The sequence below is a fragment of the Colobus angolensis genome, unplaced genomic scaffold, assembly GCF_000951035.1.
Source record: "Colobus angolensis palliatus isolate OR3802 unplaced genomic scaffold, Cang.pa_1.0 Scaffold4, whole genome shotgun sequence".
Taxonomy (NCBI): domain Eukaryota; kingdom Metazoa; phylum Chordata; class Mammalia; order Primates; family Cercopithecidae; genus Colobus; species Colobus angolensis.
The window spans coordinates 10,007,645-10,034,506 of record NW_012117376.1 but is presented as its reverse complement, the minus strand read 5'-3'; the positions used below and the strand labels follow the sequence as shown (position 1 = coordinate 10,034,506).

The 26,862-nt window shown below is 52.7% G+C and overlaps 1 protein-coding gene across 1 annotated transcript; it reads right to left on the bottom strand.

Annotated features, from left to right (window-relative positions):
- Positions 1-212: 212 nt before the first annotated feature.
- Positions 213-26,578, bottom strand: LAPTM5 (lysosomal protein transmembrane 5). The gene is made up of 8 exons (XM_011955492.1): positions 26,407-26,578; positions 10,229-10,322; positions 9,413-9,489; positions 7,583-7,711; positions 6,726-6,848; positions 5,394-5,489; positions 2,979-3,071; positions 213-1,674 (listed from the first exon to the last, which is right to left on the bottom strand). The coding sequence occupies exons 1-8, from the start codon at positions 26,491-26,493 to the stop codon at positions 1,585-1,587; spliced, it is 789 nt and encodes a 262-aa protein (XP_011810882.1). The 5' UTR covers positions 26,494-26,578; the 3' UTR covers positions 213-1,584.
- Positions 26,579-26,862: the final 284 nt, after the last annotated feature.

Genomic DNA, 26,862 nt, shown 5'->3' with positions numbered 1-26,862 from the left:
GGTATGTATGTAGGTGTAGGTGTGGGGCTTAGGTGAGAGGGTGGGTGTTGGTGTGAGTGTGGGGGTGTGGGTGTGTACGTTGTTAGTGGGTGTGGTTGTGGGGGGTGTGTATGTGGGTGTGGGGGCTGTGGGTGAGTCCTGGGGGTGCTGGAGGTAGAAGGCTGGTCTCCACCCTCCCTACACTGTATTTCCAGAAACACATCAGCCAGAGAGAAGCTTGTTGCTGCTTTATTGAAACTTCCTCCCTGTCGCACACAAAGCAATTACACAAGGCAGTATTGCCAGGAAGCTTTTGCAGAGCCTTCTCCCTCTGTACCCCCCGACAGTCCCCAGAGACCCTGCCTCTGTGGTCTCCACCTCTGGGTCCGCTCCCTGGAGGACCCCGACACACAGGGAAGCAGGCACAGGAGGGCTGTGGGGGCCAAACCTCCCTGGCTGCCACAACCACCATGACCCCAGTGGCAGGGTCTGTGCCCACAAGGGGGTTGCCTGCTTTGACTGAACTAACCGGTGGGTTTAGTCCAACAAACAGATGTGCCCAACTTCAGGGCTGAATTTTTGCTTGATCACAAGCCTCAGGCAGAACTGACTCACCTATGACTGAATCGACTGAACGGATGGCCAGCGACGGCCTGGCCGGGGAATGGACTGGCAGCTCGTCACTAAAATGACTGTGATTGAGCTGACTCCTTTCATGGAATCAACCACTATGCAGCCACACAGACCACAGAGCAACTGAATAGGTGAGCACTGGACTGTTGATGACAACTCTTCCGCAGAACAATTGTGTGTTTGAAGAGACTGTTTTATGATGAAATAACTGTTATTTCCTGGAGCTAATTATTGAATGACAGTCTGTCAACTGTTTAAATGAATCTCATTTGAATTAACAATTATACAGTCACTCGGAGGTCCTACATTCACCAGAGTTGGCATCCAGTTGATGGGTTCATTTGAATTAAATGGTTTGGAGGCTAACTTGGTTTTTTAAATTGAATTTCGTCACTGTTCTATGTATTCTATTTATCACTATTCTAAACGACTCATGGTTGGCTGATTATCATTTAAGCAAGCTAGTTGAAGAAATTGATTACATATATATTTATATATGGGGGTAGCTAATTGATGATTACTTGATTAAATTGCTATGTGAACTGACAACTATTTATAAATCAATGCAATAGACTGTTGTTTTGACCAAATTATTTTACTGAACTGACAAGTGGGTTTTTGATGTGTCAGTTGCTTGGCTGAACTGATCAAGTCGATAGTTGCTTAACAAACTCACCAACTTTAGAATGACCGATGGTCTAAACAAGCATCGGAGCTGATTGACATAAACCAAGCATTGTTGGGCTGAATTTTTGAGAGACCTAAGGAGTGATTCAGCCTAAAGCGTTGACCCAATTGTGAGCAGCTCACAGGCCCTGCAGGAGGAGCAGGCCAGCGAGGGAGACACAAGCAGATTGTCCTGCCAGGGAGGGGCGGGAGGGTCCACCCAGGCCGCAGGGGCCACCAAAGCAAAAAAGCAGATTATGAGGCAGTTCCACCCCTCCCAGCACTGGGGCTGGGGACTGGCGAGGGTCACACTTCTGAGTATGGGGGTGGTGCTGGGTCGCCCTCTGGGGTCTTCGATGGCAAAGACAGTGCTTCCTCGTAGGACGGCAGGACCACCTGGGAGAGACACAGAGATGAGGGTTGAGTATGGTCAAAAACGACCTGCAATTCCAACCCGGGGTCATGGGACCCAAACCCCCACCTCCGGCAAAATGATGCTGGTGCTGCTGCTGCTGCTGCTGCTGCTGATGATGATGATGATAATGAATGGCAGGTCTTGGATGTTTGCTATGTGCTAGACACTGCCTGCATGAGATAGGTGCAGTTCCCAGCCCTATAGTGGACATACTTGCCTTTGCCTATTCAGCATCAAGTCCCCCTTATTTTGAAAACAGTGCACCATTTTCCTTGGGAAAACATTCTCTGTCCATATACCTCCAGAAGAACTGGTCCCATCCCTCAGATCCAGCGGGGTGGCTGGACTTGGCCACTCAAAGTAGAATTCCATCCCCCTGGCTATAGTCCTTGGTTTGGGGATAGGCACGTGGCCCAAGTTGGTCCAATCAGACATATTCCTGGGACCTTCTTTTTCTGTTGGGATTACTGAGAGGGTGGGATATCGCCTAGGGGTTTTGGCAGTCTTTTTGCCACCACAAGGGATGGGCCTCCTGAAAATGAAGCCAACATCAAGGAAAGTAGAGTTAAGAGATGGAGAGGATGAGATCATATCCTGATATCATAATTCAGCCAGGCCCAAGCCAGACCTACATTTGGCTGCTAAGTTCTATGAGCTAGTAAATTCCTTAAGTCAGATTGAGTTGGGTTTTTGCCACTTGCAACCAAAAGTGTCTTAACTAATACAATCTCCACCTTACTGGTGAGGAAAATAAGTTACCAGGAATTTAAACCATCACTCTCCAATAAGCTACTTCTAAGCACACCCCATCCTCTCTTCCCGGAAAGCCTCCTTCTCCTTTCCCAGCTATCTCATATCCATTGTCCCTCCAAGACCAGTCAACTGTCACCTCCTCCAGGAAGCCTTCCCTGATACCCGAAAAGAGGCCAGTCTTTCCTCTGTGCTTTCTGTCCCTGTGCTTCACACCAAGTTGTAATTGTATCTGTGTGTCTGAACTATGCACTCCCCTAAGGCAGAGGTGGCATCTTAGTTTTCTGTATGCCCCCTGGAATCGATATGAAACTAGCAAAGAGCGAGAGGTAGTAAATACTGAATAAATGAATGAGTGAGTGAATGAGCGAGTGAATGAATCTTACACTACCAGAACTGAAAGAGAACACATTTCTTCTGTTCCAACCCTCATCTTACAAATAGAGAAACCAAGGTCCAACGAGGGAAGGAGACTCGACCCAAATGGCACAGGCAGTGAATGGCAAGGCTGGCACCCACCTGCAGCCAAACTCACCTTCTGGAACATCTTGGAGTTGCTCCTCTCCTCAATCGAGTTCAAGCACTTGATGAATCTGTAGCACCGCCACACACACTTGAACATGTAGACCTGGAAAAAGGCCCAGGTCAGGCTGTGCTTTGCTGAGCGTCCTTCTCACACTCCAGCAGGCCTAGGACGTATGCCAGGCAGGAGCCACCACTCTCTCCAGAAGCCAGCATCCAGCCGCTCCTGCTCAGACCTCTCATTCTGGGTAGGAGTTCCTCACCAGCCAGTCCAGAATATTCCAGGTACTGCCCTTTTCATTGTCCCATAGACACCACATAGCAAGGGGGTTTTGGCGGCTTCTGGCCCTCCCTCCAATTTCCCCGGCAATAGTCCCACAGCTCCTGCTCGACTGCCCACACTGACCGGGAGCTCACTACCTCCCGAGACAGCCCTGGCCATCTGGAAACAAAGCTGATGGTGGGACATGTTTTCTTCAAAATTGCTTCTGATACGTTGTTTTCTAAAGCAGATTACAAAACAGCATGTGCAGTATTAGTCCATGTTTATAAAGGAGGAACAATTGGTACATATCCATCAGCTGATGCAAGTTGATGTAAGAATTGGGCAGAAGCTTTCCAGAGTGGGGCGTACAATCCCACGGGGCGAGCTCAAGAAATAACAGAAAACTCCAGGATCAGAAAACTGAGTAGGAGGAGAGGGTCCTGTACTGGAAGGTCTTGTGTGATGGATTCCCTGATTGGGCACATAGGTGGGGCAAGGAGACATATGGAGGTACTGAGTGACAAAGAATGAGGCGTGAGGGCCCAGGGAAAATCAAGTCGGTGGAGGGGGCCAGCAAGGCAGAATGAGGGTCAAAGAGGGAAGCCCCTCATTCTGGAAGATGAAAAAACAGAAGGGGAGCTGGGGGACGGAGCTGTGTGGTGGGACCTGGGGAGAGGGCCATGGAAACCCCACACTGGTTTCCCCCATGAAGCCTTCAGAGCGTTCTCACTGCACACTCACTAGTGCTTTTGTGCTAGGTCAGTCCTTGGAGAAGATGTTAAAAGGGGCAAGGTTCTGTTTCTAGGTTGGCATTAGGTGACAGCAGAGACTGCCCAGGGCCTCAGATAGAAGCAGGAGCTGGAGTCCGCAGACGCCCACCCACCAGCACAGAAAGGCTGGGGGGAAATGCACCAAGTTAGCAGTGATGTTCTCTGTGTGTGGTGGGGATGGGGGAGTGCTTGTCTTCTTTCTACTTATCTGTAGTTTTTTGGTTTTCGTTTGAGAGAGAGATTCTCACTCTGTCGCCCAGGCTGGAGTACAGTGGCACGATTATGGCCCACTGCAGCCTCAACTTCCCAGGCTCAAGCAGCCCTTCTGCCTCAGCCTCCCTAGTAGCTGGGACTACAGGCACGTGCCACCACATCCATCTAATTTTTTTTTTTTTTTTTATGTTTTGTAGAGACAGAATCTTGCTATGTTGCCCAGGTTGGTTTTGAACTCCTGGCCTCAAGCAATCCTCCCAACTCGGCCTCCCAAAGCACTGGGATTACAGGTGTGAGCCATCACACCCAGCTGATCTGTAGTTTTTTAATTTCTACAATGACCTATGTTACTTTTATGATCAGAAAAGAACACTTTTTAAAAGCCCTTCCTTCTGTTCTGTGGTCATCAGCATCCCTGTGGCTTCAGGCCACAGGCCCCCACTGTGGCCTCTAGGATCCCACAAAATTCCCCACGAGAGTTCTTCAGGTGTGAAGAAACAGCAGTCATGTCCCCCTTGAGTCCTCTATTTTCCATGCTGAATAGCACTCAGGTCTTTGTTGGGTTTTGTGGAGGGGGGGGGTTGACTTCCTAAGATGGTACGTTTTCCTGTCTCTTCACATTGTTGCGCTGCTGTGAACACACTCTGGTGCTTCACCATCACTCAGACCTGGGACCTGAAACGGGACTCTATCCCTGGGCCTGACCACCCCAGAGAAGAATGAGACCATTCCCCTCCCTCCTTCTCATCACCAAACCTCTATTAACATGATCTCAGGCACATTTTGATGCCTCAATTACATAAAACTGTAACATAGGCAAAGTAAGACTCATGCCCCTGAGGCCCAGAGAGAAGTGACTTGCTGAAGACCAAGCACACAGCTAGTGACAGTGGGGCTAGGATTCAAACGCAGGCCAGTCCAAATCTAATTCTGGACAGCTGGAATTAGACATCTGAACGCAGGTGGCCTTCATGGATTCACATCCCCTAAATGGGCTGTCTCGGAGGATCCCAAGTAAAGTCAGAGGAGCTGGCATGGGATAGCAAGAGAAAGGAGCTAAAAGCAGGAGAGGAGGCATGGAGGACACGTGTCCCTGCCTTCTAACAGCTTGGCATGGGCGGGCCTGGGCCCAGCACGCCTCACCACCCCTCCCAGAGCCGCAGGGCAGGGGTCCGCTCACCTTGAAGATAAGGACGGTGATGAAGGCGATGGAAAAGATGATCATCATCTTGATGAACTGGTTATAAGGCATATCCTCCTGGCTGGGGAGGTAATTCTGCAACAGATTTGGGAGCCACATCAATGCCTCTGGACATAAGGAATTCCAACAGCACCCACACATCCAGGAATAATGATCCCACGCTCCACACACACAGGAGCACAGTATGGCTCAGCCGTCACCTTGGTCGACTGCCACAGCAGCCTTGGGAAGCAGGTGCTACCCTCAGCCCCATCCCACTGACGGGCGAACCAAGAAAAGCCAAGTAGCCAAGCTACTACCTCCAGATCTGCTTCCCAGGCTGGTACACCCACCCATCCCCAGCTGGCAGGTGTCAGCTGCCCATGGGCCACACCTATGCCCTTCTCTAGAAGATCATTTTGGCTGCTAGGGACCACCTAATCCACTAGTACCTGGGAGGTTACATTCCCTCCTCTAGGGGCAGCTTGAAACCAATGACTGATGCGGAGGAACTCGCCCTAGGTGAGACTGCCTCTGTGGTCATTTGCAAATATTACCACACATTCTTTGAGACTCCTCCCTTCTAAAGGTAGTGTTTATTTTCTGTCCCCTTGAGTATGGGCTGGACTTAGCAACTCACTTCTAACTAACAGAGTGTAACAGAAGTGATGGAAGTCATAAAAGACACTGCCTTTCCTCCTTGCTTGTCTCTTACATCGCTCCCACAGGGGAAGCCAGCAGCCATGTCAGGAGAGCACTCAAGCATCACTACTACAAGTCCACACGACGAGGAATTAGACAAAGAGCCCACACCCTGTGAGTGAGCCACCGGGAGTGCATCCTTCAGATCCAATCAAGCCCTCAGTTGTCCACAGGCCCAGGGACCATCTTGGGTGCAGCCCACCAGAGTCCCTGAGTCAGAAGAACCCAGCTAAGCCACTCCCAAGCTCCTTATCCTCAGAAACTGTGTGCAATAATAAATGCTTATTGTTTTAAGCCATGGTGTTTAGAAATAATTCATTAGACAGCAATAAAAACGGATATTATGTCTGTGTTGCAATTCACACACCAAGGCCCTCTCTGGGATCACGCAGGGCTGCTCCTACAGCCGCGTCTTTGCTTGGTTTCCTCCTTTTCTCGAACCTGCCTCCCTCACTCCTCACAAGTTTCCTCCTGAGATGGCTCCCTCAATACATCATCAGCACAAGAATCTTCCTCCCAGGTTCCAGCTCCAGGGAACCCAGCCTAAACCACAGACACACAGAGACATGAAGTAACTTGCTCAAGGCCACATAGCCAGCAAATGGGCATGGACCCCTGCCCCAGACTCACCATGTGGTTCATGGACTTGAAGTTGAGATAGGTGGGCACTTCCATGTAGGAGCTGCAGATGGTCAGGATGCTCAGGCAGAAGTCCAGCAGCTGCAGCGTCATCAGGGGGAACTTGGAGGGGCTCTGCGGGGCACAAATACAAGGAAGAGGAATAAGGAGCGGCAATTAAAGTCCCAGTTACTGAGCAGCACATAGTAGGCCCTCACTTGAGAGAGCATCTCAGCTACAGAAATCATCGACTCTCATCCTCTGTGCACAGAGAGACGAGAACACACAGATGTTCACACCAAGAGCTGGTGGCAGACCTGGGACTAGAACCAGGGTCTCCAGACTCCCGGGCCAGGCCCTTCCATGATGTAGTCCCTTGGTCTCTTCAAGGACAACAGTTGGGGAAAGTGAGAAAAGCAACTTTGGGGGACTGTGTCCTTGACTGGTAGCAGCCCTCAAGCCACTCCACAGTGGACACTCACTGGCATGAATCATCCTTCTCTTCCTTTCTTCAACTTGGAATAACACTGGGGACTGGGGGCCTAAAAGCACACGTGCCCTTTCCTCAGGTGTCAGTTCACTCCCAGCGGCACTGACCAAGTGCTGACCGTGGGCTGCACCCCCCAATGTTCGTGTTCCTCATTTAACCTTCATAAGGCAGGCTGGTGAGATGTGATTGCAGGTACATTCCACAGAGGAAGAAACTTGGGGCAATGTGGAGGGACTCAGAGACCGGGTCAAGACCCCAGCCAGGAAGAGGGCTCCAACCCTCCCCAGCCTGAGCCCAGGGCCCGTGTCTGGCCCCCTCCCATCTCCCATGCCAGGCCTGGGGTCTGCTGTCCGGTGAGAGGTGGGGGCTGGGTACTCACAGCACGGCTCCGGGAGGCCAACTTGAGGTAGGCGGGCAGCTCAATGTAGGAGCCCAGCAGGGTGAGCAGGCACAGGAGATAGTCCATGATTTGCAGGGACAGGAAGGGCAGCAGGTACTTCTCCCGGTTCTGAAAGGTAGGCCCAACACCATCAAGTGTCCCCTGCATGCAGCCAACACTCCCCCACCCAGCCTGATATCCTCATGCATCCCCTTCCCACCCTCTCCCAAATCTTCCCTGCCCTCCTCAGTTGAGGTCATCTTCCTCTGAGTGACACTCTGGGGACAGGGAGTGGATAAGACCCAGGCCCTGAATGAGAGGAGTCTTGGTGTCCCAGGAGACATAAGGGAACCGTCCCCATCTATCAGGGCTCAAAGAGCAGGATTTGACTCAATTTGCTCACAAGAACCCAGCAAGGAAGGGCTTTGTGCACTTTTTACAGAGAAGAGGGGATCAGAGAGGACTTGCTGGAGTTGGGGACACCAGGGCTAGATCGGGGAAGGAGACTAGGAGCGAGCAGGAGGGAGGGGTAGGGCGCTGGAGGCAGAAGGACCGACATGAGCGAAGGCCCAGAGGCAGCAGAGAGCCCCAGCCCCCCACGCCCCGATCTCCCCCACCACCACCCCACATACAGTTGGACCTCCCTCTACGGGCCACTCCCAGGGATCCAAAGTCACAGTAAGAGGCCCTGCCAGGAAGAGGCTGAAATCCCTCTCCTTCAATTGAAAGCAAGTGATCACCGTGACCAGTATTCATTCATATGTTCTCACAGCTGGGGACAAAATCACGGAAACAGGGGTTTCCTGGTGTCTCATGTGGTCATTTAAAATCACTCAGGAGGCAACCAGAACAACCTTGACTGATCTCAGAGTCTTTAGGGACCACTTGCTCCATTTCTCCATTTCCCTAGCTGAACCATTTGAGTTTCTGCACAAGCACCCAGAGCCACCCTGCACAATGCAAACGGCCTCCCCGGGGAGCATGGGTTCCAAGACACAGTGGGTGTTAGCAAGGGAAGTGGGTGTGGGCATTTTAGGCAGGTTGGATGCAGTCCAAACCAGCACCAAATCATCACCCCACTCCTCTGGCCCTGCAAGTGCCAGGCCCCTGTCTGCACAGGAAGGACCCTCTTTCTGGATCCTACTCTCATGGCCATGTGATGAGGCCCTGGCTTCCTGCCTTTCTGGGGACCAAGGGACAGCGGCTTCCTCTTCTGCAGGGGGTTGAGCTGCAGCCCATCTCAATTCTCCCACCAGATTTGCCTTGGGCCCAGGAGCCCGTCATTGTCACACTAGACTGTGCCTGTCTCTCTGAGGGCCCATCTTCCCCAGTTAGATTATGAGCTCTCTGGGGGCCTTCCAGGGCGTAGGTCCCCCTCAGGGTGCTGGCACCTGTCACTGCACGGATAGAGCTGCATGCATCCTACTTTCCTCCTGCTTCGGCTCCTCTCATCCATTGCAAAATCCAGTGCTTTCTCCCCTCCCTCACCCCCAGAAAAAACACTTCCTCTTTTCACTCTCCAAATTCCCTGCTTCCACCTGCCATTTAAAAGGATGTGAGTCATCAGCTAGTTCTCACCAAAGTGTCGGTGACCAGCATAGCCCACCATGCCCGGCCCCGTGAGGCTCATGTTACCAGGGAACCAAGGTCACCAGCCCAGAGAATCTCAGGGAGAAACATGGTTCTCCAAAAGGTAAGTATGAAGATCTCCAGCATGTAGGTAGGACCTCCGAAGACACCCGCCTCCCACCCTCTCAGCACCCCGCACTGCCCATCAGTGGGTGTGAATAACAGGAAGGGGCGGGGGCAGCGGGGCTCCTGAGCCCTCACCTTGACCACACCGATCAGCAGGCTCAGGCTGATGACGAAGAGCATGGCGATGAGCATGAAGCTGGAGATCAGGTCAGCTGAAAGGCAAGGAGAGCAGTGAGGCGCTCAGGGGTACCCCCAGCACACCAGCCAGGCTCCCAGGAAGACACTTGGGGAACCACTGGTTTGGGAACATGAGGGTGCACAGGAAAGCCCAGGCCCTGCCCTCACGCAGTCCTCAGTCTGGAGTAGATACAAAGACAAAAGCAGAACATCACGCGTAGCACAAGAGGATGCGACAGAGGGTGTTGGGCTGGAGGTGCAGGCTGGGGTCCACTTCAGCCAGGGTGAGGCTGAGGAAGGCATCCCTGGGGAGTGGTGTGAGAGCAATGAGGAGTTGGCCTGAGACAGGGACAAGGTTGCTGAGGTCAGTGTGACTGAAGCAAGGTGTGGGGTGAAGAATCACAGGGAGATGCTGTCAGAGAAGTGGGCAGGGGCTGGATCCCATGGTGAGGAGTTTCCATTTTATTCTAGTGTGATGAGCAGACACTGGCAGCTTTAAGCAGAAGAGTGAGGCTGTCACCTTTACCAGCTGGTGGGGGTTTGCAAAGTGCCATTCCATCTGCTCTCACCACCTGCATATGTGGGTGGCGTCAGGTGGAACATCCCCATTTGCAGATGAAACAGCTGAGGCCCCAAGAAAGGAAGACACTTGCCAGAGGTCATCCATCGTCCATGGAGAGGTGACAGGGCCTCCAACCCCAGCCTGGCTATCCCTGGCCAGGGCCCTCCCTGTCCTCCTCCCCCCGCCACTCCACCGGCGTCCCCTGGACCTACCGATCCTGAGGTAGCTCATCTTCGAGAGCTTGCAGGATGCCTTGCCATGGGCCACCTCTACGGAATGCTCGATGAACAACAAGACGCTCATGATCTGGAGGCAAAGCAAAGCTTCAGTCAGCTGAGCCTGCATCACAGCCCCCTGACCAGCTCTTCCCACCTTAGTGGTGTACAGCAGGGAAGCCAGTAGTGAGGATCCTGGAGTGGATGGCATGCCAGGTCAGTAGGGCATCCCAGACAAAAGAGTGGCCTTTACATAGAGAGCCCATGCTCAGAATCCTGGGTCTTCCTCTCTCCAGCTGTGTGACCCCGGGCAAGCTACTTGACTTCTATATGCCTTGGTTTACCCATCTGCAAGATGGGGATAATACTAGTAACTCCCTTAGGAGGCTACCGTGAGGAGTAAATGAGACTATCCCAGGAGAGCCCTTAGGTCCGGCTCTCAGTAAGAGTGGTAACTGTTACTATTGAAGGTCAGGCTTAAAGGGGTGGGGGGGTGGGGGGTAGAAGCTGAAGGCTCCTCCGCTGCACCCCCTTCTGTAACAACAGGCTCTGGGGATCAGAGAGCATCATAGAGCTTCAGGTTCCCGGAATCATCAACACAGGCCCGGAGGGCCCTGGAGAGCATCTAACCCTGAATCCCTGTCTCCCATGGCCCCTCAGGGAATAATGACATCTTCCTCATAGGATTGTGGTGGAGCCAGATGGGATAATTCACTTAAAGTACCTGGCAGATAGTAAGCACTCAATCTGTGCTATTATTATTACTGTTATCCCCACTCGACTGTAGGTTCCAGGCAGGGAAAGCCTGTGTGTCTCTTTGTTCATTCCCCTACCTGTTGTATTTGTTGAATGAATGAATGAATAAATGAATGAACAAATGAACCCCACACTCTCAGAGGACCGTTGCTAAGAATGATGGGGAAGGGGCGAATCTGATAGGCCAGAGTGTTGGGGTGGACCTAGAAACCACTGAAATTCAGCCACAAAACTGCAGTTTGAAAGAACCTTGGAGATCACCTTGTCCATGCCTCCCACCAACCAGTGCAGGAATCCTGTGCCATGCAGCCTCTACTGAAGTGCTTCCAGCCATGGGGAACTCACAACCTTATGTGTGTCCATGTCCTTGCAGCAAGCCCTTCACCCTTCCCCTACGACACACATGCAGTTCTCCAGGTACCCTCTGCCCATATAAAGAACAAGAAGACTGTCCCCTCCCTTCTAGTGGGTGCCCTATCTCTATTAATATGGCCCTAAGTTTACATTGGCTTTCTAGGCAGCCCTGCACTGGTAACTTATGCTCAGCTGACAGGCAACCAGCTACCCACCATCTGTTTCCCCCTTGCTGACTGTGTGGGTTTGTTTTTTTTTTTTAGCTCAGACACAGGTCTCAACTTGTCTTCCTGCCACATTACATCCTGTTTAGGGGCGTGGAAAGGGACTGAACAGAAGAGTGATGAAGAGCTGGGCTCCAGATCAAGAGGGATTTGAATCCAGATCACTGTGTGACCTTGGGCAAGTCTCTTAACCTCTCTGAGTTGCCTCATCTGGAAAATTGCAATCACTGGATTCAGTGAGGATTAAATTGCATTATATTTACAAAACACTGAGCTCAGGGACTGGCAGGGGTGCCCAGCAAACAGAATCTGCTTTTGGCTGGGACAAGCTTATGTGGTTGGGCAGTAGTACCAGGAGCATGGTGCAAGCTCTAACTGCCCCCTCTACCTGCTGGAGAGTGAGCTGGAAAGGCTTTGTCTCATCATGAAAGTCAAGAGCACCCTGAGCAGAAGGCAAGTGCGGTGAGGGCTGTGGCTAACACTCAGAGGAAACAGCCCTGAGAGAAAAACTCCTTCCTCAGTCCCCAAAGGCCAAGCCGCAGCCCCTCTCCTCTCAGTTTCACCTTGAACAAGAGAAAGAGAAAGGGAGGCAGATGACAGCTCTGTCCAGCACAGAACGGGGTGTCCTGGGAAGTGGTGAGCTCCCTGTTCCTGGGAGTATGTAAGCAGATCACAGATGAGTCACAGCTGGGCTTAGAGAAGGACCATGAGCAGCAACCAGCTGTGAAATGAGAAGACTTTCAAAGTCTCAAGATTCCAGGAGTATCTGAGATCTGGAATGAAGCCTAGAATCAGATCATCTCAACCTCCCCTTGCTAGAAGGAGCCTACATCTACTTGTTTTACAAGCTCCCTCTGCTTGTTTTATAAACTCAGACAGATTAGGTGGCTTGCCCAAGGACACACAGCAAGTTGAGGGGGGAGCCCAAGTCTCCCAGTGCTGTTCTGATGCCTTCCCATTCCCCTGACCCCCAAAATGCCTCAGAGCCCTGCTAGCCTGAACCCTGGGGAGGACTTAGATATTTTGATCATGCACCTATGTCAGTAAAACCTTTTGAACACACGTCTATATTTTTCTTTCTTTCTAAATTACAGGAATGTGTTACTGTCCTAGTTTATCATGAACATCATAAAACAGCTACTAAAAAATTTCCAGAAATTAAAAAATTGTGTGATTGAAAAATTTAGAATTTTGATATTGTCATCCTGAGGCCATGAGGTCACCCTGAACATTACCCGACTTTAGAGACCTCTACTAATCCTCAATTCCCCTCTCAACTCCTCTGTTCTTCTCCAAGCATCCCTCACTGCCCTGCAACCCCTCAAACCACCCCAGGGGAAGAAGGGGACATTTGTATAGCCTAACTCCATGCCACGTGATCTTCCCTCTACTCAGCAAAGGGACTATTCTTAATCCTTTCACTACCATTTCACAGATGAAGAAAGTGCAGCTCAGGGAGGTCCAGGGCCTTGCCCAAGGCCTCTCAGCTGGTCATATGTAGGGCTAAGGTTCAAATCTTGGCCAATTCCCTCCACTGCCCAGCATCTCCCAGCCACCCAGCTCTGCCTACGGCCTGACCCTTCCTTCAGTGCCTCAGTGGAGGCAGAGAGGTGCCCCCATCCCCTCTCCCTCTGCAGTCCCCCCTCCCTCCCCTCAGCCTGAGCACCACCAGAGGTATTTCTACTTTTGTGAAAACCACCTGCACTTAAAACCCAGCTCACTCTCCCCCTATTTCACCTTCTCAACAACCCTGAGGCAGGGGACGGGGGAGGACTTTGTCCCCACTGCAGGGTGGCCCACGAGGCTCATAGAGAGCAGGGACCGGCCCACGGTCACAGAGCGAGGCAACCTCAGAGCCTGACTCAGACTCTGCGGGGCCCTGACCTTCCACGAAGATGCCAGTCCCTGACCCAGGAGAAAGGAAGGAAGCTCGGCTCCAGGCACCCGTGCTGCTCTCTGGGACATAGAATGGAGAGGAACTCATATTTATTCAGCAGCTACTGTGTGCTCAGACCTGCACACACAGGCTTGCACTGCAATCTCCCAAAACTTTACAAAAGAGGCAACATTTTCCTGTTTTACAGATGAGGAAATGGAGGCTGAGACAGAACTCACATGTCCTGTGTCACGTGGCCCGGCTGGGGTGTGAACCCTGTTGCCTCTCTCCTGGGGTCCGGGGCTCCCCACAAGGCTGGGCTGGCTCCCCTGGGACTCCAGAATCTCTCCAGCCATCTGCCCACTCTTCCCTGGCAGCCAAGCCCCAGCCCCTCAGAGCTCAGGAGACCAGAGCTGAGGAGCAGGAGGCCTCCTCCACTGCCTCACTGCTATGTGGCCCTGGTCAGGTTCTGGCTTCTCCCTGGCCTCAGTTTTCGCCTTTGGTCAATGAGAAGAGACCCTCATTTTCCCCTGGGGCCATTGGGATGACAAACCGCAGGAGGGTCAGTGGGGTGGAGCTCCTACACACTGCAGGACATCTCACCCAGGCTGCCCACAGTCCTCCACCCCCAGCCACCCCAGGGCCAGCACCCTACCCCTCAGAAGGCCCTCACTGCCCCACCCATGTCCCTAACCAACAGCTATTGGTAATTCCTGGAAAGTACCTGGACGACCTACAGAGTATGCAGAGAGTCAAAATTTCCAAGCTGGCCGGGCGCGGTGGCTCAAGCCTGTAACCCCAGCACTTTGGGAGGCCGAGACGGGCGGATCATGAGGTCAGGAGATTGACACCATCCTGGCTAACACAGTGAAACCCCGTCTCCACTAAAAAATACAAAAAACTAGCCGGGCGAGGTGGCGGGCGCCTGTAGTCCCAGCTACTCGGGAGGCTGAGGCAGGAGAATGGCGTAAACCCGGGAGGCGGAGCTTGCAGTGAGCTGAGATCCGGCCACTGCACTCCAGCCTGGGTGACAGAGCGAGACTCCGTCTCAAAAAAAAAAAAAAAAATTTCCAAGCCCCCAGCCCTTGCTTTCCCTTCATGCCCCTGGTTTCCACCTGGACACAGCACTGCCTTCTCCCTAAGCTCTGAGAGCCCAGCTGGGCTGTGACCTTGGAACCCAAGCCTTCCCACGACAGGCACAAGGCTTCTCTCCTCCAACAATGCCCAGGCAGACAGCATGCCCTCACCCACCTGTTCCCCTATTACAGCATCTTTTAACCCACTGTCCCTTCATTCTATGCTGGTGAGATCATGAAGATAAGAGCTGGGGTGCTGGAGTCAGACGGCCCCAGGCCCCAGCTGAGCTCTGCACCCTTGAGCCAGCCACTAACCTCCCTGGGCCTCGGCTCCTCATCTGAGGAATGGGGTTAATCACTGACCTGCCTCACAGGATTGCTGAGGTCAAATGGCATCATGCGGTGCACAGAGCCGGGCACACAGCAGGTGCACCACAAGCAAGCACAGTTGGGTGGTGGTTTTTGGTACCTCTGGGCATGTTTACCTCTCAGTAAACACCCTCTGAGCACCCACCACCTCCAAACTCTGTCTAGACAAGCCACTGACTGTGACATGCCAGTGTCTCAGTCCCTAGGGAACTCAGTGCGTGAATGGTGTGCTGAGTCATGACAGAGGACACGCATGGGGCTTGGGGTCCTTGATGAGGGATAATGCATTGCTATCTAAAAAACTTAAGGAGAGTTTCACCAGCAGGAAACCCACGAGCATGGCTTTGAAGGATAAGTAGGAGTTTTCCAACACAGAAGAGAAGAAAGCGTTCCAAAAGAGGGGACGTCATGTGCAAGGCTACAGGCCTTGGCAGTGCAGGTGTGTTTCAGTCTCTCCAGGGAAACTCAGAAGGTGCGGGAGTGTCTCTTCCCTGAGAGGAGGATGTTACCAGTGGGGAAGTATGGCCCAGAGAGAGACAGCGACCAGCCCAAGGTCACACACCAAAACTGGCACAGGGTCAAAATCATCTCTGTCCTCCTGCCTCCAAGCCGGGCTCAGGCTGTGGTCCCAGCCGTGCTTAGCCACCCTTCCCACCCCCACTCTCCTTTCCCGCTTTTCACCTCTTCCTTCTGCCCCTCTTTGGTTTCAGTTCTTATTCCCGTCTGCATGCAGCACTTCTTTCTTAATGACAAACACAGCTTCCCCACGCTGGCCAGTGGGGAAGTGGCCAGGGGGCAGGGGGATTTGTTTCTTTTTCTGGTGGCTCTGAGGAGCAAGCAACAGGTTGAGCTAAAAGAACGGGGGCAGGGGCTGGAGGAGGGAAATCAGGGTAGGTGGGGACAATGGGGTCAGTACTGAACATGGCTGGGCAATAAGGATGGCGGTGCCAGAGGGGATGCCGTGTAAACAGTGCACCAGATGTCACCCGGGAGGCACTGGCCATGGTGACCACGTGAGACGGGGAGTGGCTGTTGGGATGTTGTTGGAGTTGGCGTGGTGATGACAGTGATGATCAGAGATGCTGCTGGTGATGCTGGTGACAGTGATGGGGTGACGGCAGTGGGGACATCAGGATAGGATGGTGATAAGGAAGATCATGTGGATGGTGGTGATGACACCAGAGCCCCCAATTCTGGGGTTCAAAGACCAGTCCCTTCTGCAGGAGAACAGGCCCACTCTCTCCCACTCTCTGATGCCCAGGACCCACCATCTCAGAAGCAGGCAGGCAGAGACCCACCCTCTGAGATTTTCGGGGAGGTAAAGGTTACAGGGAAAGAACCCAGCCTTCAGTGAGCACCCATCGTGCCAGCCGGAGTGTGGACACTTTCCTGTCCGTTTACTTCATTGGCTCCTCCTACCAAATGTGCGAGCCCAGGACAGAGGCTGCACAAGACGACACGCCCGGGCTTGTCCTCAACCCTTCCCAACAGACAATGCAGTTTGCCAAATGGGTCCCAAGTTCCACAGCCTTCCCTTGCCCCTCCCACTCAGGGCTGCTCCACCCTGACCCTGTGTCCTGTGGCCTCACACTTCTGCCATCATCATTATCATTAGGGCCCCTCCCTGAAGCTCAGTCCCCTCAACCTCACCTGCCCACCCTGATTTCCCTGGGTTGTCTGGGAGGAGGATGTCAGAAGGGAGTCAGATGTGTCACTGTCAAGGGGAAGCTCCCCTCCCCGACCCTGTGCTTCTGGTCAGAGCTTATGAGGGGCTCAGTAAGGGCCAGCCCCCCAAGAGCTCTATCTACCCAACCACCTCTCCAGCCAGCCCAGATACCACTAGACGCCCCCATTCCTGGGGCCACGCACTCCGCAGCAGCCCCGCCTGGTTGCCTACAGCTCCCCAGAGCCTTGCTTCTCTCTCTTCTTCACTCTTCCGCAGTCCTCGTCCTCCCTCCCACCTCCACCTCATCCCCTCCTCCCTCCACTGGGCTCTGGGGCTCACAGACCTCAGTGAGAACCCAGTGCAGTCGCCGATCCCCTGTGGGATCCTGGCCTGGCCACGCTACTTCATCTGTAACATTTCCTCAGCTGTAGAAGGGAGAGAAGAATCCATCCACCTCCCGGAGTGGGTGTGAGAAGTAAATCACTGAAGACAGTGATTCAGAAACACCAGCGGAGCTGCAGAGGTGGCTGTGTGTGGACACCCAGCACGGAGCCTGGTGGCCATGGCTGCCTTATTTGTAACAGCCCCAAGCTGGAATCAATCCAAATGTTCTTTTGCAGGAAAACAGGCAAACGCATTGTGGTAGATTTATACAATGAAGTACACACAGCAATGGAAAAAATGAGTTAGCTACCCGCAACCACACAGATGACACTCCCAAACATAGCGTTGGGAGAAAGAAGTGCTCGCAAAAGAACACGCGCTACAGAATTTCATTTCTTTTTTTTTTTTTTTTTTTTGAGACGGAGTCTCGCTCTGTCGCCCGGGCTGGAGTACAGTGGCTGGATCTCAGCTCACTGCAAGCTCCGCCTCCCGGGTTTACGCCATTCTCCTGCCTCAGCCTCCGAGTAGCTGGGACTACAGGCACCCGCCACCTCGCCCGGCTAGGTTTTTGTATTTTTTAGTAGAGATGGGGTTTCACCGTGTTAGCCAGGATGGTCTCGATCTCCTGACCTCGTGATCCGCCCGTCTCGGCCTTCCAAAGTGCTGGGATTACAGGCTTGAGCCACCGCGCCCAGCCTCATTTCTACATAGTTCTACAGATGTATGTGATATAGAACTACATAGATGGGCAGAAGTCAGTGGGGGCGGGGCAGTGGCGAGGAGGGGGCTCTAGGGGCCTCTGGGTGCTGGTCCTGTCTGATTTCTTAGCTTGGGTGGAGGTCACATGGATGTGTTCACCTTGTAGAAGCTCACCAAGATGTGCACTTATGATAACTGTACTTTTCTATAGGTAAATTACACATCAAGAAAAGGTTTGCAAAAATCAAATAAAATAACATAGAGATTGGCTGACACCTACTGTGCCAGGTTCCACAGGATCATGAAGATGAATCAGGCTGGGTCAAGACCCAAACGAGCATCCAGGCCAGAGGGTATGACTCCCAGGGACCCAGCACACAGGGCTCTGGGTCAACACCCAAAGCTCAGGGTCCAACGGTGGGGGTCAAGGAGGGCTTCTCAGAGGAGGTGAATATTGAAGAAGATTCCCCCGAAGAGCAATGGGAAAAGTGTTCCAGGCAGAGGAAAGGGCATGGGCAGAGGCCAGTGTGTGTGAGCTGCATTCAGGAAGCCACAAGACGTTCCACTTAGTGATCTGTGATTTGGCGTCATCCATGTGCTGAAGACGCAGCAGGCCTCAGTAAATGGCAGCAGTTGGCTGGGAGAACACACGGATCCACTGGTTTGGCAGGGGTGGGGCCTCTGGGGTTAGAGAGAAAGGGGAAAGAGCATGCAGGAGACGTGATGGCTCATGCAAAAGCCTAGAGAACCTAGACTCAGACGGCTCAGAGGGCACTGGAGGAGGCTGTCACGGGCAGCACAGGAAGTGCTGTGACTGGGCGCTAGCAGCTAACTTTGCCCCAAAAGCAAACAGTGCCAGTGAATCCCAGCAGCACAGGTATGCTGGCTGGTGGTAGCTTATCAAGTCTCCCTTTAGGAGCAGCCAGTTGGGGGCTCAGAGTTGGCCTCCAGGTATGACACAAGGCCCTGTCATCCTCCACTTCCTAGATATCTGGGGAAGCCCCCTCCACTCCCCCAACGATTCCCTCAAACCATCACTTCTCCCTTTATCTTCAGAACAAAGACCCACAACAGTGATAATAAGTATTGATACTATTATTATTGTGCATTTATTAGATGCCAGGTTCTCTTCTGAACGTACACAGTCGGCCCCTCTGTATCACGGGCTCTGTATCTGAGTATTTTCAATCTGCAATCCAAGATGCGGAACCTGCGGGTAGGGAGGGCCGACCAACCACACGCTCTCTCATGTCATCCTTGCGCCAGTCTTGAGAGACAGGTTCTAACATGAGTCCCATGTTTTTCTGATTTTGCAGGTAGAATTGAAATCAGCTGTTTACACATGGGCTCTGTGCTTCTCAGAACAAGGCTCTGGGGATGGCAGAACTGACCCTCCCACCCAATCCCATGGCTGCCAGGAAGCCTGCCCTCCCTGCCTCCGCCCGGAGCAGACACTTGGGCTCGGATTCTTTATCTAACACAGGCTTCAGAGTCACTTGCCCTCCTGAGCCTCAGTTTCCTCATCTGTAAAATGGCGGCCCCAGTTGGCAGCTGCCATTTGTCCGGTGCCACAAATGGGAGTTACTGATCCCCATTTGACTGGGGAGGAAATTGAGGCTGGGGGAGGAGTGCCTTGTCCCAAGCAGCCCCTGCGCAGGGCTGAGGCGGTGCAGCTCATGGCTCTGCTTCCTGCCTCATTAGGGGGTGCTTTGCGCCACTTCCCCTGGCAGGGTGGGGTCCCCTGGGAGACCAACGCTCGCCTCACAGTGAGCTCAGAGTTAAGTCCTGGTTTCAGGCCGGTGCTCTAGGCTCAAAATAAAAGCCTCATTTCCTGAAGGCCTCGGGGCCAGGTTGGAAACAGAGAAGTCTCGGCCAGGCCAGGCTAGGCCCGTCAGCCACTCTCTCGATGGGATGGGCCATGGGGCCCTCCTACTTTTAGAAGCTGGGGTTCACGCCCCTGAGGTGAGGAGAACAACTCAGTTCTGACACTGAGGAGGGGCTACAACTCCCACCCTGCCCCCACCGGCCTCCTCACCCCTCCATGAAGGGCACAGAGCTGCAGTGGCAGAGAACGCAGCCTCTCTGTCCAGCCCAGGGGCATCAGGCGTAAAGGTGGCAAGTTCTAACAGATTCTCACCCAGGGTTTTCCCCACCTGGCAGTTTGGACCCATTTTTCAACCCCAAACAGATGAACTTTCAAGAGGGGAGTGGGGCCAGTCACGATGGCCCACGCCTGTAATCTCAGCACTTTGGGAGGCTGAGGCGGGTGGATCACTTGAGGTCAGAAGTTTGAGACCAGCCTGGCCAACATGGTGAAACCCCGTCTCTCCTAACAATACAAAACTTAGCCAGGCGTGGTGGCACACACCTGTGATTCCAGCTACTTGAGAGGCTGAGGCACAAGAATCACTTGAACCCGGGAGGCAGAGGTTGCAGTGAGCCAAGATCGCACCACTGCACTGCGATCTGTATGACAGAGTGAGATTCAGTCTCAAAAAAAAGCGGGGGGCCTTGTGTTCTTCTTCCATAGCCCACTTCAGGCACTCGCCTGCTAGCCCCGACCCAGCTTCGCTAGGGCCTCATTTGATCAAAAAATGATCACTTCTGAGGCAGGGACCACTGCCCTCATTTACAGATGAGGAAGGCAAGGCTCAGAAAACAAAAGGTGCCCGCCTGCTCAAGTCACATTGCCGGTGAGTAATGGAGATGGGCCTGTGTTCCTTTCAATCACAAATCACTGTCCCCGAAGTGGAGCAGAGAAAAGAGCCCCAGGAGTTCTAAGGAGGTCAAATCAGGAGAGCTTCCTGGAGGAGGAAGCTTCCTGTGAACTGGACCATAAAGAAGAAATGAATGGTGGGAGGCTGGATGAGGGCAGGGCCTCCCAGACAGACACACCACCCCAGCCATGGGCCAGGGAAGGAACTCATTTGCCCACTTTCTGGATCATTCCACACACCTGTGTGCCAGCAGTGGGGCCTGAAGGAAGCTCCTGCCCCACCTCTCCATGTGTCCTGGAGCAAGTAAGGGGCCCTGCTGGACCTGTTTTCCCATCTGCAAAATGAGCTGACAGACCGAGCAGAGATCCATCCTCTTAGCTCTGAAGCTTGTAAAAGCAAAGGACTCGGGCAGGTCCCACCCCTGGGGACCTCTCCACCCTGCTCCCCCACACACCTCGTGGCCACCCCCCTAACCCAGTTTGACAAACCTCCTAGGTCTCTGAAGCACCGCAGGGTCCTTGCCCTTCAAGCCTGTGTTCATGTTACTCCCCCGGCCCAGCATGGCCTCTTCTCCAAGGTGCCCAAGCAAAGCCCTACTCATCCTTAGGACTCAGACATCCTCCAAGAAACTATTCCAGAATCCCAACCTCCAACCCTGCATCTGTGCCCCCATCATAGCCAGCAATGTCATCTGTTGTCCTTGTCACAGTTTTTCCTTGGCAGACTGGCCCCTCTAGGGCAGAGGCCATGAATGAGTCAGGGCTGTATCCTGGCCTGGGACTGGGCACAGAAAGACATGGGGGGACTTACCTGCCCCCTGGGGGTCAAGGCAACAGAGACTCCTTCTTCAAATACTATGATTTGAATGCTTTACCTTTTTCTTTTTCTTTTTTTTTTTTTTTTGTGGAGACGGAGTCTCACTCTGTCGCCCAGGCTGGAGTACAGTGGCGTGATCTTGGCTCACTGCAAGCTCTGCCTTCCGAGTTCACACCATTCTCCTGCCTCAGCCTCCCTAGTAGCTGGGGCTACAGGCATCGCCACCATGCCTGGCTAATTTTTTTGTATTTTTAGTAGAGACGGGATTTCACTGTGTTGGCCAGGATGGTCTCGATCTCCTCACCTCGTGATTCACCCGCCTCGGCCTCCCAGAGTGCTAGGATTAAAGGCGTGAGCCACGACGGCCGGCCATTTTTTTTTTTTTTTAAACAGAGTCTCACTCTGTCAGGCTAGAGTGCGGTGGTGCGATCTCAGCTCACCGCAACCTCCGCCTCCCAGGTTCAAGCAATTCTCCTGCCTCAATCTCTCGAGTAGCTTGGATTACAGGCTCCCACCATCATGCATAGCTAATATTTGTATTTTTAGTAAAGACGGGGTTTTGTGCTGATGTCAAGTGATCCACCCACCTCAACTTCCCAAAATGCTGGGATTACAGGCATGAGCCACCACACCCAGCCTTTTTCTTTTTTTTTTAATTTTTCCCAATTTAAAAGTAGTATAGTTTGAGCCACAAAGTAAAGTAGCATTGGGTTATAACCCAAAGCATACAGTAAAGATCCCTGGGTCCCTGTGATACAAATACATCATTTATTTATATAATAAACTAGGAGTACAGACAAATCTCCTTGAGAAATTCTAAGTAATTTATGTAGCTACTCTGCCCTCAAGGAAGTGGGGCGGAACTCCCCATTCATCAAACTTGGGCTGCATGGAACAGCACAGTGACTTCCTTCTAAAACATACAGCATGGAAAGGAGAGAAAAAAGAGTAACTTTACAAGGGAGCAACCTCAGCCGGGGGCTCAACGTCACCAGCAACAGTGGTGAGTCAAGTTGGCAGAACCTTTTCTTAGTATGATGTTCTGAGACCGGCATGTCACCTCCGTGGTCTTCCTCCCAAAAGCACATTCCCAGTCTAATCATGAGAAAATCACCAGAGACCCCAGCTGAAGAACATTTGACAAAATGCCTGACAAATACTCCTCAAACTGTCAAGGTTTTCAAAAACAAGAAAAATCTGAGAAACCATCATACCAAGAGAAACATAAGGAAGCATGAAGACTAAATGGAAAGTGGCATCCTGGATGCAACCTTGGAACAGAAAAAGGATGTAAGAGGAAAGCTGGGGAAATAGGGGTAAAGCGTGGATTTTAGTTAATAACAGCCCATGAATATTCATTCACCCATTGCAACAAACACACCACACTAACTGTGCTCTATCGCTAATATTGAGATGTTAGCAATAGTGGAACTAGGCACAGGGGACGCATGAACTATCTATACTGTGTTTGCAATTTTTTCGTAAATCTAAAACCATTCTGAGTACGTGCTCATTGTACCAAATATGGAAAATACAGAAAAGTAGAAAAAATAGAGCTTCCACCATCCTGGAACCCAGACACATTTCCTCCTCGCCCTGTTTTGACGTACCCTGTTTCGATACTGTTGAAATCATGGCAGGTGTTAAGTTTTTTAACCCAGACAATGCATTTCTAAGAGTGGAATTCGGGGCACCCTGGGGAAGAGGGGTCAGGAAAGGAAGAGATTTCTGGGCAAATGTGTCTTCTGGGGGTGCCCACTTTCTCCCACTGACTTAGGACATGCTTCAGGTTGACAAAAAGCCAGGACCCAAGAGACCAATTTAAGAAATTTATCTAGGCTGGGCTCAGTGGCTCATGCCTGCTATCCCAGAGTGTTGGGAGGCTAAGGCAGGAAAATCACTTGAGGCCAAGAGTTTGAGACCAGCCTGGGCAACACAGTGGGACCCTGTATCTACAAATAGATACATAGTAAAAATTAGCTGGGCATGGTGGCATGCACCTGTGATCCTAGCTACTCAGGAAACTGAAGCGGGAAGATCACTTGAATCCAGGAGTTCAAGGCTGCGGTGAGCTGTGATGGCACCACTGCATTCCAGCCTGGGTGACAGAGCAAGACCCCATCTCTTAAAAACAAAAACAAAACAAAACAAAACAAAACAAACAACAAAAGATGGGCAAGTTACTGAACTTTGGAAAAAAGAATAAATTTTAAAAAGAAAGAAAGAAAGAAAGTTTGCTGGCTTCCCACAGTGTGCAAGTTTGGGTGACCCAGAGAATCCTCTACACAAACCCAGTGACATCCTGAGGAAGACGCCCGAGCCCAAAGCTGCGGACCAGGTTTCCCTCATGTAATAACGCCCTCATGACTCAATAGAGCATGGCACTGTCTCAGGATGGCAAGGGCCCAATTTAACCCTCCCCAGAGGGGCCAAGTCCACAAATAGCTCGTGATGTGCAGAGTCATCACCCATGGCTGGGTCCAGATGACAGCCAGCATGGGCTATTGACACATCTGGACCACAGCTTCTCTTTTTCCATTCAGATGCTCAAGGTCCTATCAGCACACCTGCTAGCCTACAGGAAAGCCCCCAGGCCCTGCCCTTTCTGGGAAGGAGAGAAGACTCTTTCGGGGTGCAGGAAGATAACCCCCACTGGAGTCAACTGAGGACCACAGCCTGGAGACAACCTGGGCCGAGCGCACAGCTTCCAGGACACCCCTCTGTTCTTATGCCTGCTCCTGCTCTAGAACATCTCATCACTTATAGGCATTGGTTCTCAGCTGGGAGACACTGGGCCCCATAACTAGAAACATTTTTGGTTATCACAAGAGGCAGGGTAGGGAGAGGGACAGTGCTACTGGTATGTAGTGGGTAGAGATCAAGGATGCTGCTGAACTTCCTCTAACGCACAATTCACTCCCCCATGACAAAGAACTATCCAGCCCAAAATATCAATGGTACACTGCAGGGAAGATCCAAAGTCTTAGCTTGTCACTCAAAACCTTTACCACCTCCTCCCCAAACTCCAGGTTGGTCTCTATTGTGTTCCTGTAGAAGCCAAACATATACGCCATTGCTCACCCGTTTCTCCTCCCCTTCCATACTGCCCACAACCAAACTCTCCCTCTTGCCAATGGCACCACCTCCAAGAAGTCTTCCAGGATTGCTTGGGCCCACACATTCTTCAGCTCTGTGAGCAGGGACCGTATATCACACCACCATTTACAGGTGAGGACATCAGATGGCACGATCAACAAGAAACCTTAACAGCCCCACAGTCCCGGGTTTGCAGGGCAGCCTCTGGGCCCACACAGCCTGCAAATGGATTTGAGTTGGCTGGCACAGAGATTTTTTTCTACCATGCATCAATCACTAGTATTGAAACATCAGAAGATGTGACACAAAAGCCTGCTCCCTATTCTCCAAAATCAGAAGAGTGGCCACCAGGGCCCACAATCCTTTGTGGCAACAATCAGCAAAAACAGAGAGCAGCTTCAGGGTGGGACAAGCAAGGGCTCCCCAGGTCACCGCAGGCCCATCTGCCCCCTGCTGTCACTCACATGCCCTGCCCAGACCCTGGAGGCATCAGAGTTGGAGACCTCTGAGCCAGTCAACATCACCTTACCCCCGACTTCATAAAAGGGAAACTGAGGCCCGGAGAGAGGCTTGTCTGAGCCCACACAGCCAGTTAGTGGCAGGGCTGGGGTGAGGACCCAGGGACTTGCTACCTGTGAGATGCCCCTGCATGCCACACTGTCCTTCCAAGAATGCTGCATAGTCTCGGAGCTTGAAGGCCTAAAAGACAGGGTACAGGGACACCCAAAGAGTGATATGCTTCTCTCAGCTCTGGCATTGGCAGGAGCTGGGCAGGACAACCTCTGAGTTCCTGCTCCCAAAACTAGAGTCCTTGAAACTGACAGCTTGACTCCAAGGATGCTGACAGCAGGTGCCATGTCTGATGCACAATGAATGATAAAACACTCACCTGTGCGTCAGGCATGGTTCTGCAAGCTTTGTATATATCAACTCCCTGAGCCTCACAACAAACCCTATCAGATGGGTATGATAACTCACATCCCCATTTTTTTAAATGAGAAAACTGAGGCTCAGAGAGGTTAAGTAAATCACCCAAGGCTGCACAGCTGGGAAGCAGGGAAGCCAGAATTTGCATGCAGAAGTCCGCATCCAGAGGCCACGCGCTAACCACTGAACAGCATCAGCCCCCTGAAGGCTGGGCTCTTGCCACAGCTCTGCCTGCCCTGCCTGTGACAGGAAGCAGATGCAGGCAGGTCTAAGTGTGCAGCAGCCCACCGCAGCATGTGGATCTAGGCTAATTTTGAGGAAGCCCTTCCAGACTCATGAGAAAACTGTTAACCAACCACAGGCCCTGAGTCACCCCAGGAGGAAGTCGCCGGGGTCTAGGGGAGATGGGTGTGGCCAGGAGTTTTGGGGTGAGGTGGGTCTAGGCAGGACAGTACAAGGACCCTGACCCTCAGCCACCCCAGGCAGAGGGGGAGCCTTGGCCCCCGGGCACTGTGACTTGCCCAAGATCACACTGTGAGTTACCAGGAAAGGAGGAACCAGGGACAGCCGTGACTTCACAAGTTGCCCAACAGGAGCTTGGGCCGGGCAAGTTACCCTAATTATTAGCACAGGTCGCAAGTTCTCTTTGGGAGGCAGAAGGCCGTGGTTTGACTGAGCTGGAAGCTAAGAGGACTCGGCCCCTCCCTTCCCACTGGAAGCACAAACGGGTGATGCCCACTTCTTGTCCCCTTGAGTGGCCCAGGCTCCATTCAGGCCCCAGGGGAAGAATCGGGGCTGTGTCTGTGGCCGACCTCACATCCTGGTCAAACAATCCCGGCCCACGTTCCTTCCAAGATCCCTGACTTCCAAAGCACTTTCACATCTGCTGTTGGCTTTGCACACAAATAACCTTCCGGCCGCTACTGTGCCCCATCTCACAGAGGCAGAAACAGAGCCAGCCTCGGAGTGAACGTCAGTTCCATTTGCCTGGAAAGTGGATTCCTGCTCCCCTACTCCTTACTCCTGCGGGTCCCCCCAGCCATTTGACAGAGGAGGAAACTGAGGCCCAGAACAGGACAGGGATTTGCCCAGGGTCCCCCCGAGAGGTGGAGAGCAGGAGCTCTTTCATTTGCAGGGCTCCGTAGATGAGGGGTCACCGCACACGCACACTCACACAAGCACGCACACACGCACACCCGGGGCCCCCACACTCACCACATGGTAGATGGCCAGGGCAGTGGTGGCGATGCGGACATTGAAGCAGCAGCAGGTCTGGCGGACGGTGGACAAGCGGGGATCCATGGTGCTGCTGTCCTCTCCTCTGAGGCACTGAAGGGGAAAGAGCCTGGTGCCTGGAGCAGGGCAGAAAAGGGGAAGCTGCTGGCTGCCCTCCTCACTTCCTTCCTGCCCCTTAGACAGGCAGGGACAAGGTCGTCACAGCTGGGGTGGGGCAGCTGGGGAGGGGGAGCAGGGGCGGGGCAGCAGCCTGCCTCAGAGCACCCCACCGCCCTCTGCCATTCCCAGGAGGGGGTTCCGGGGAGGACAGACCCTAACACCGTCATCAGGCCCTGCTCTGCACCAGGGCTGGGGTTCTGCCGTTTCACACACCTTGCTTACTAGAAGCACACTACCAACTTTGGAAGCCAGGACTGTTACCAAGCCCATTTCCAG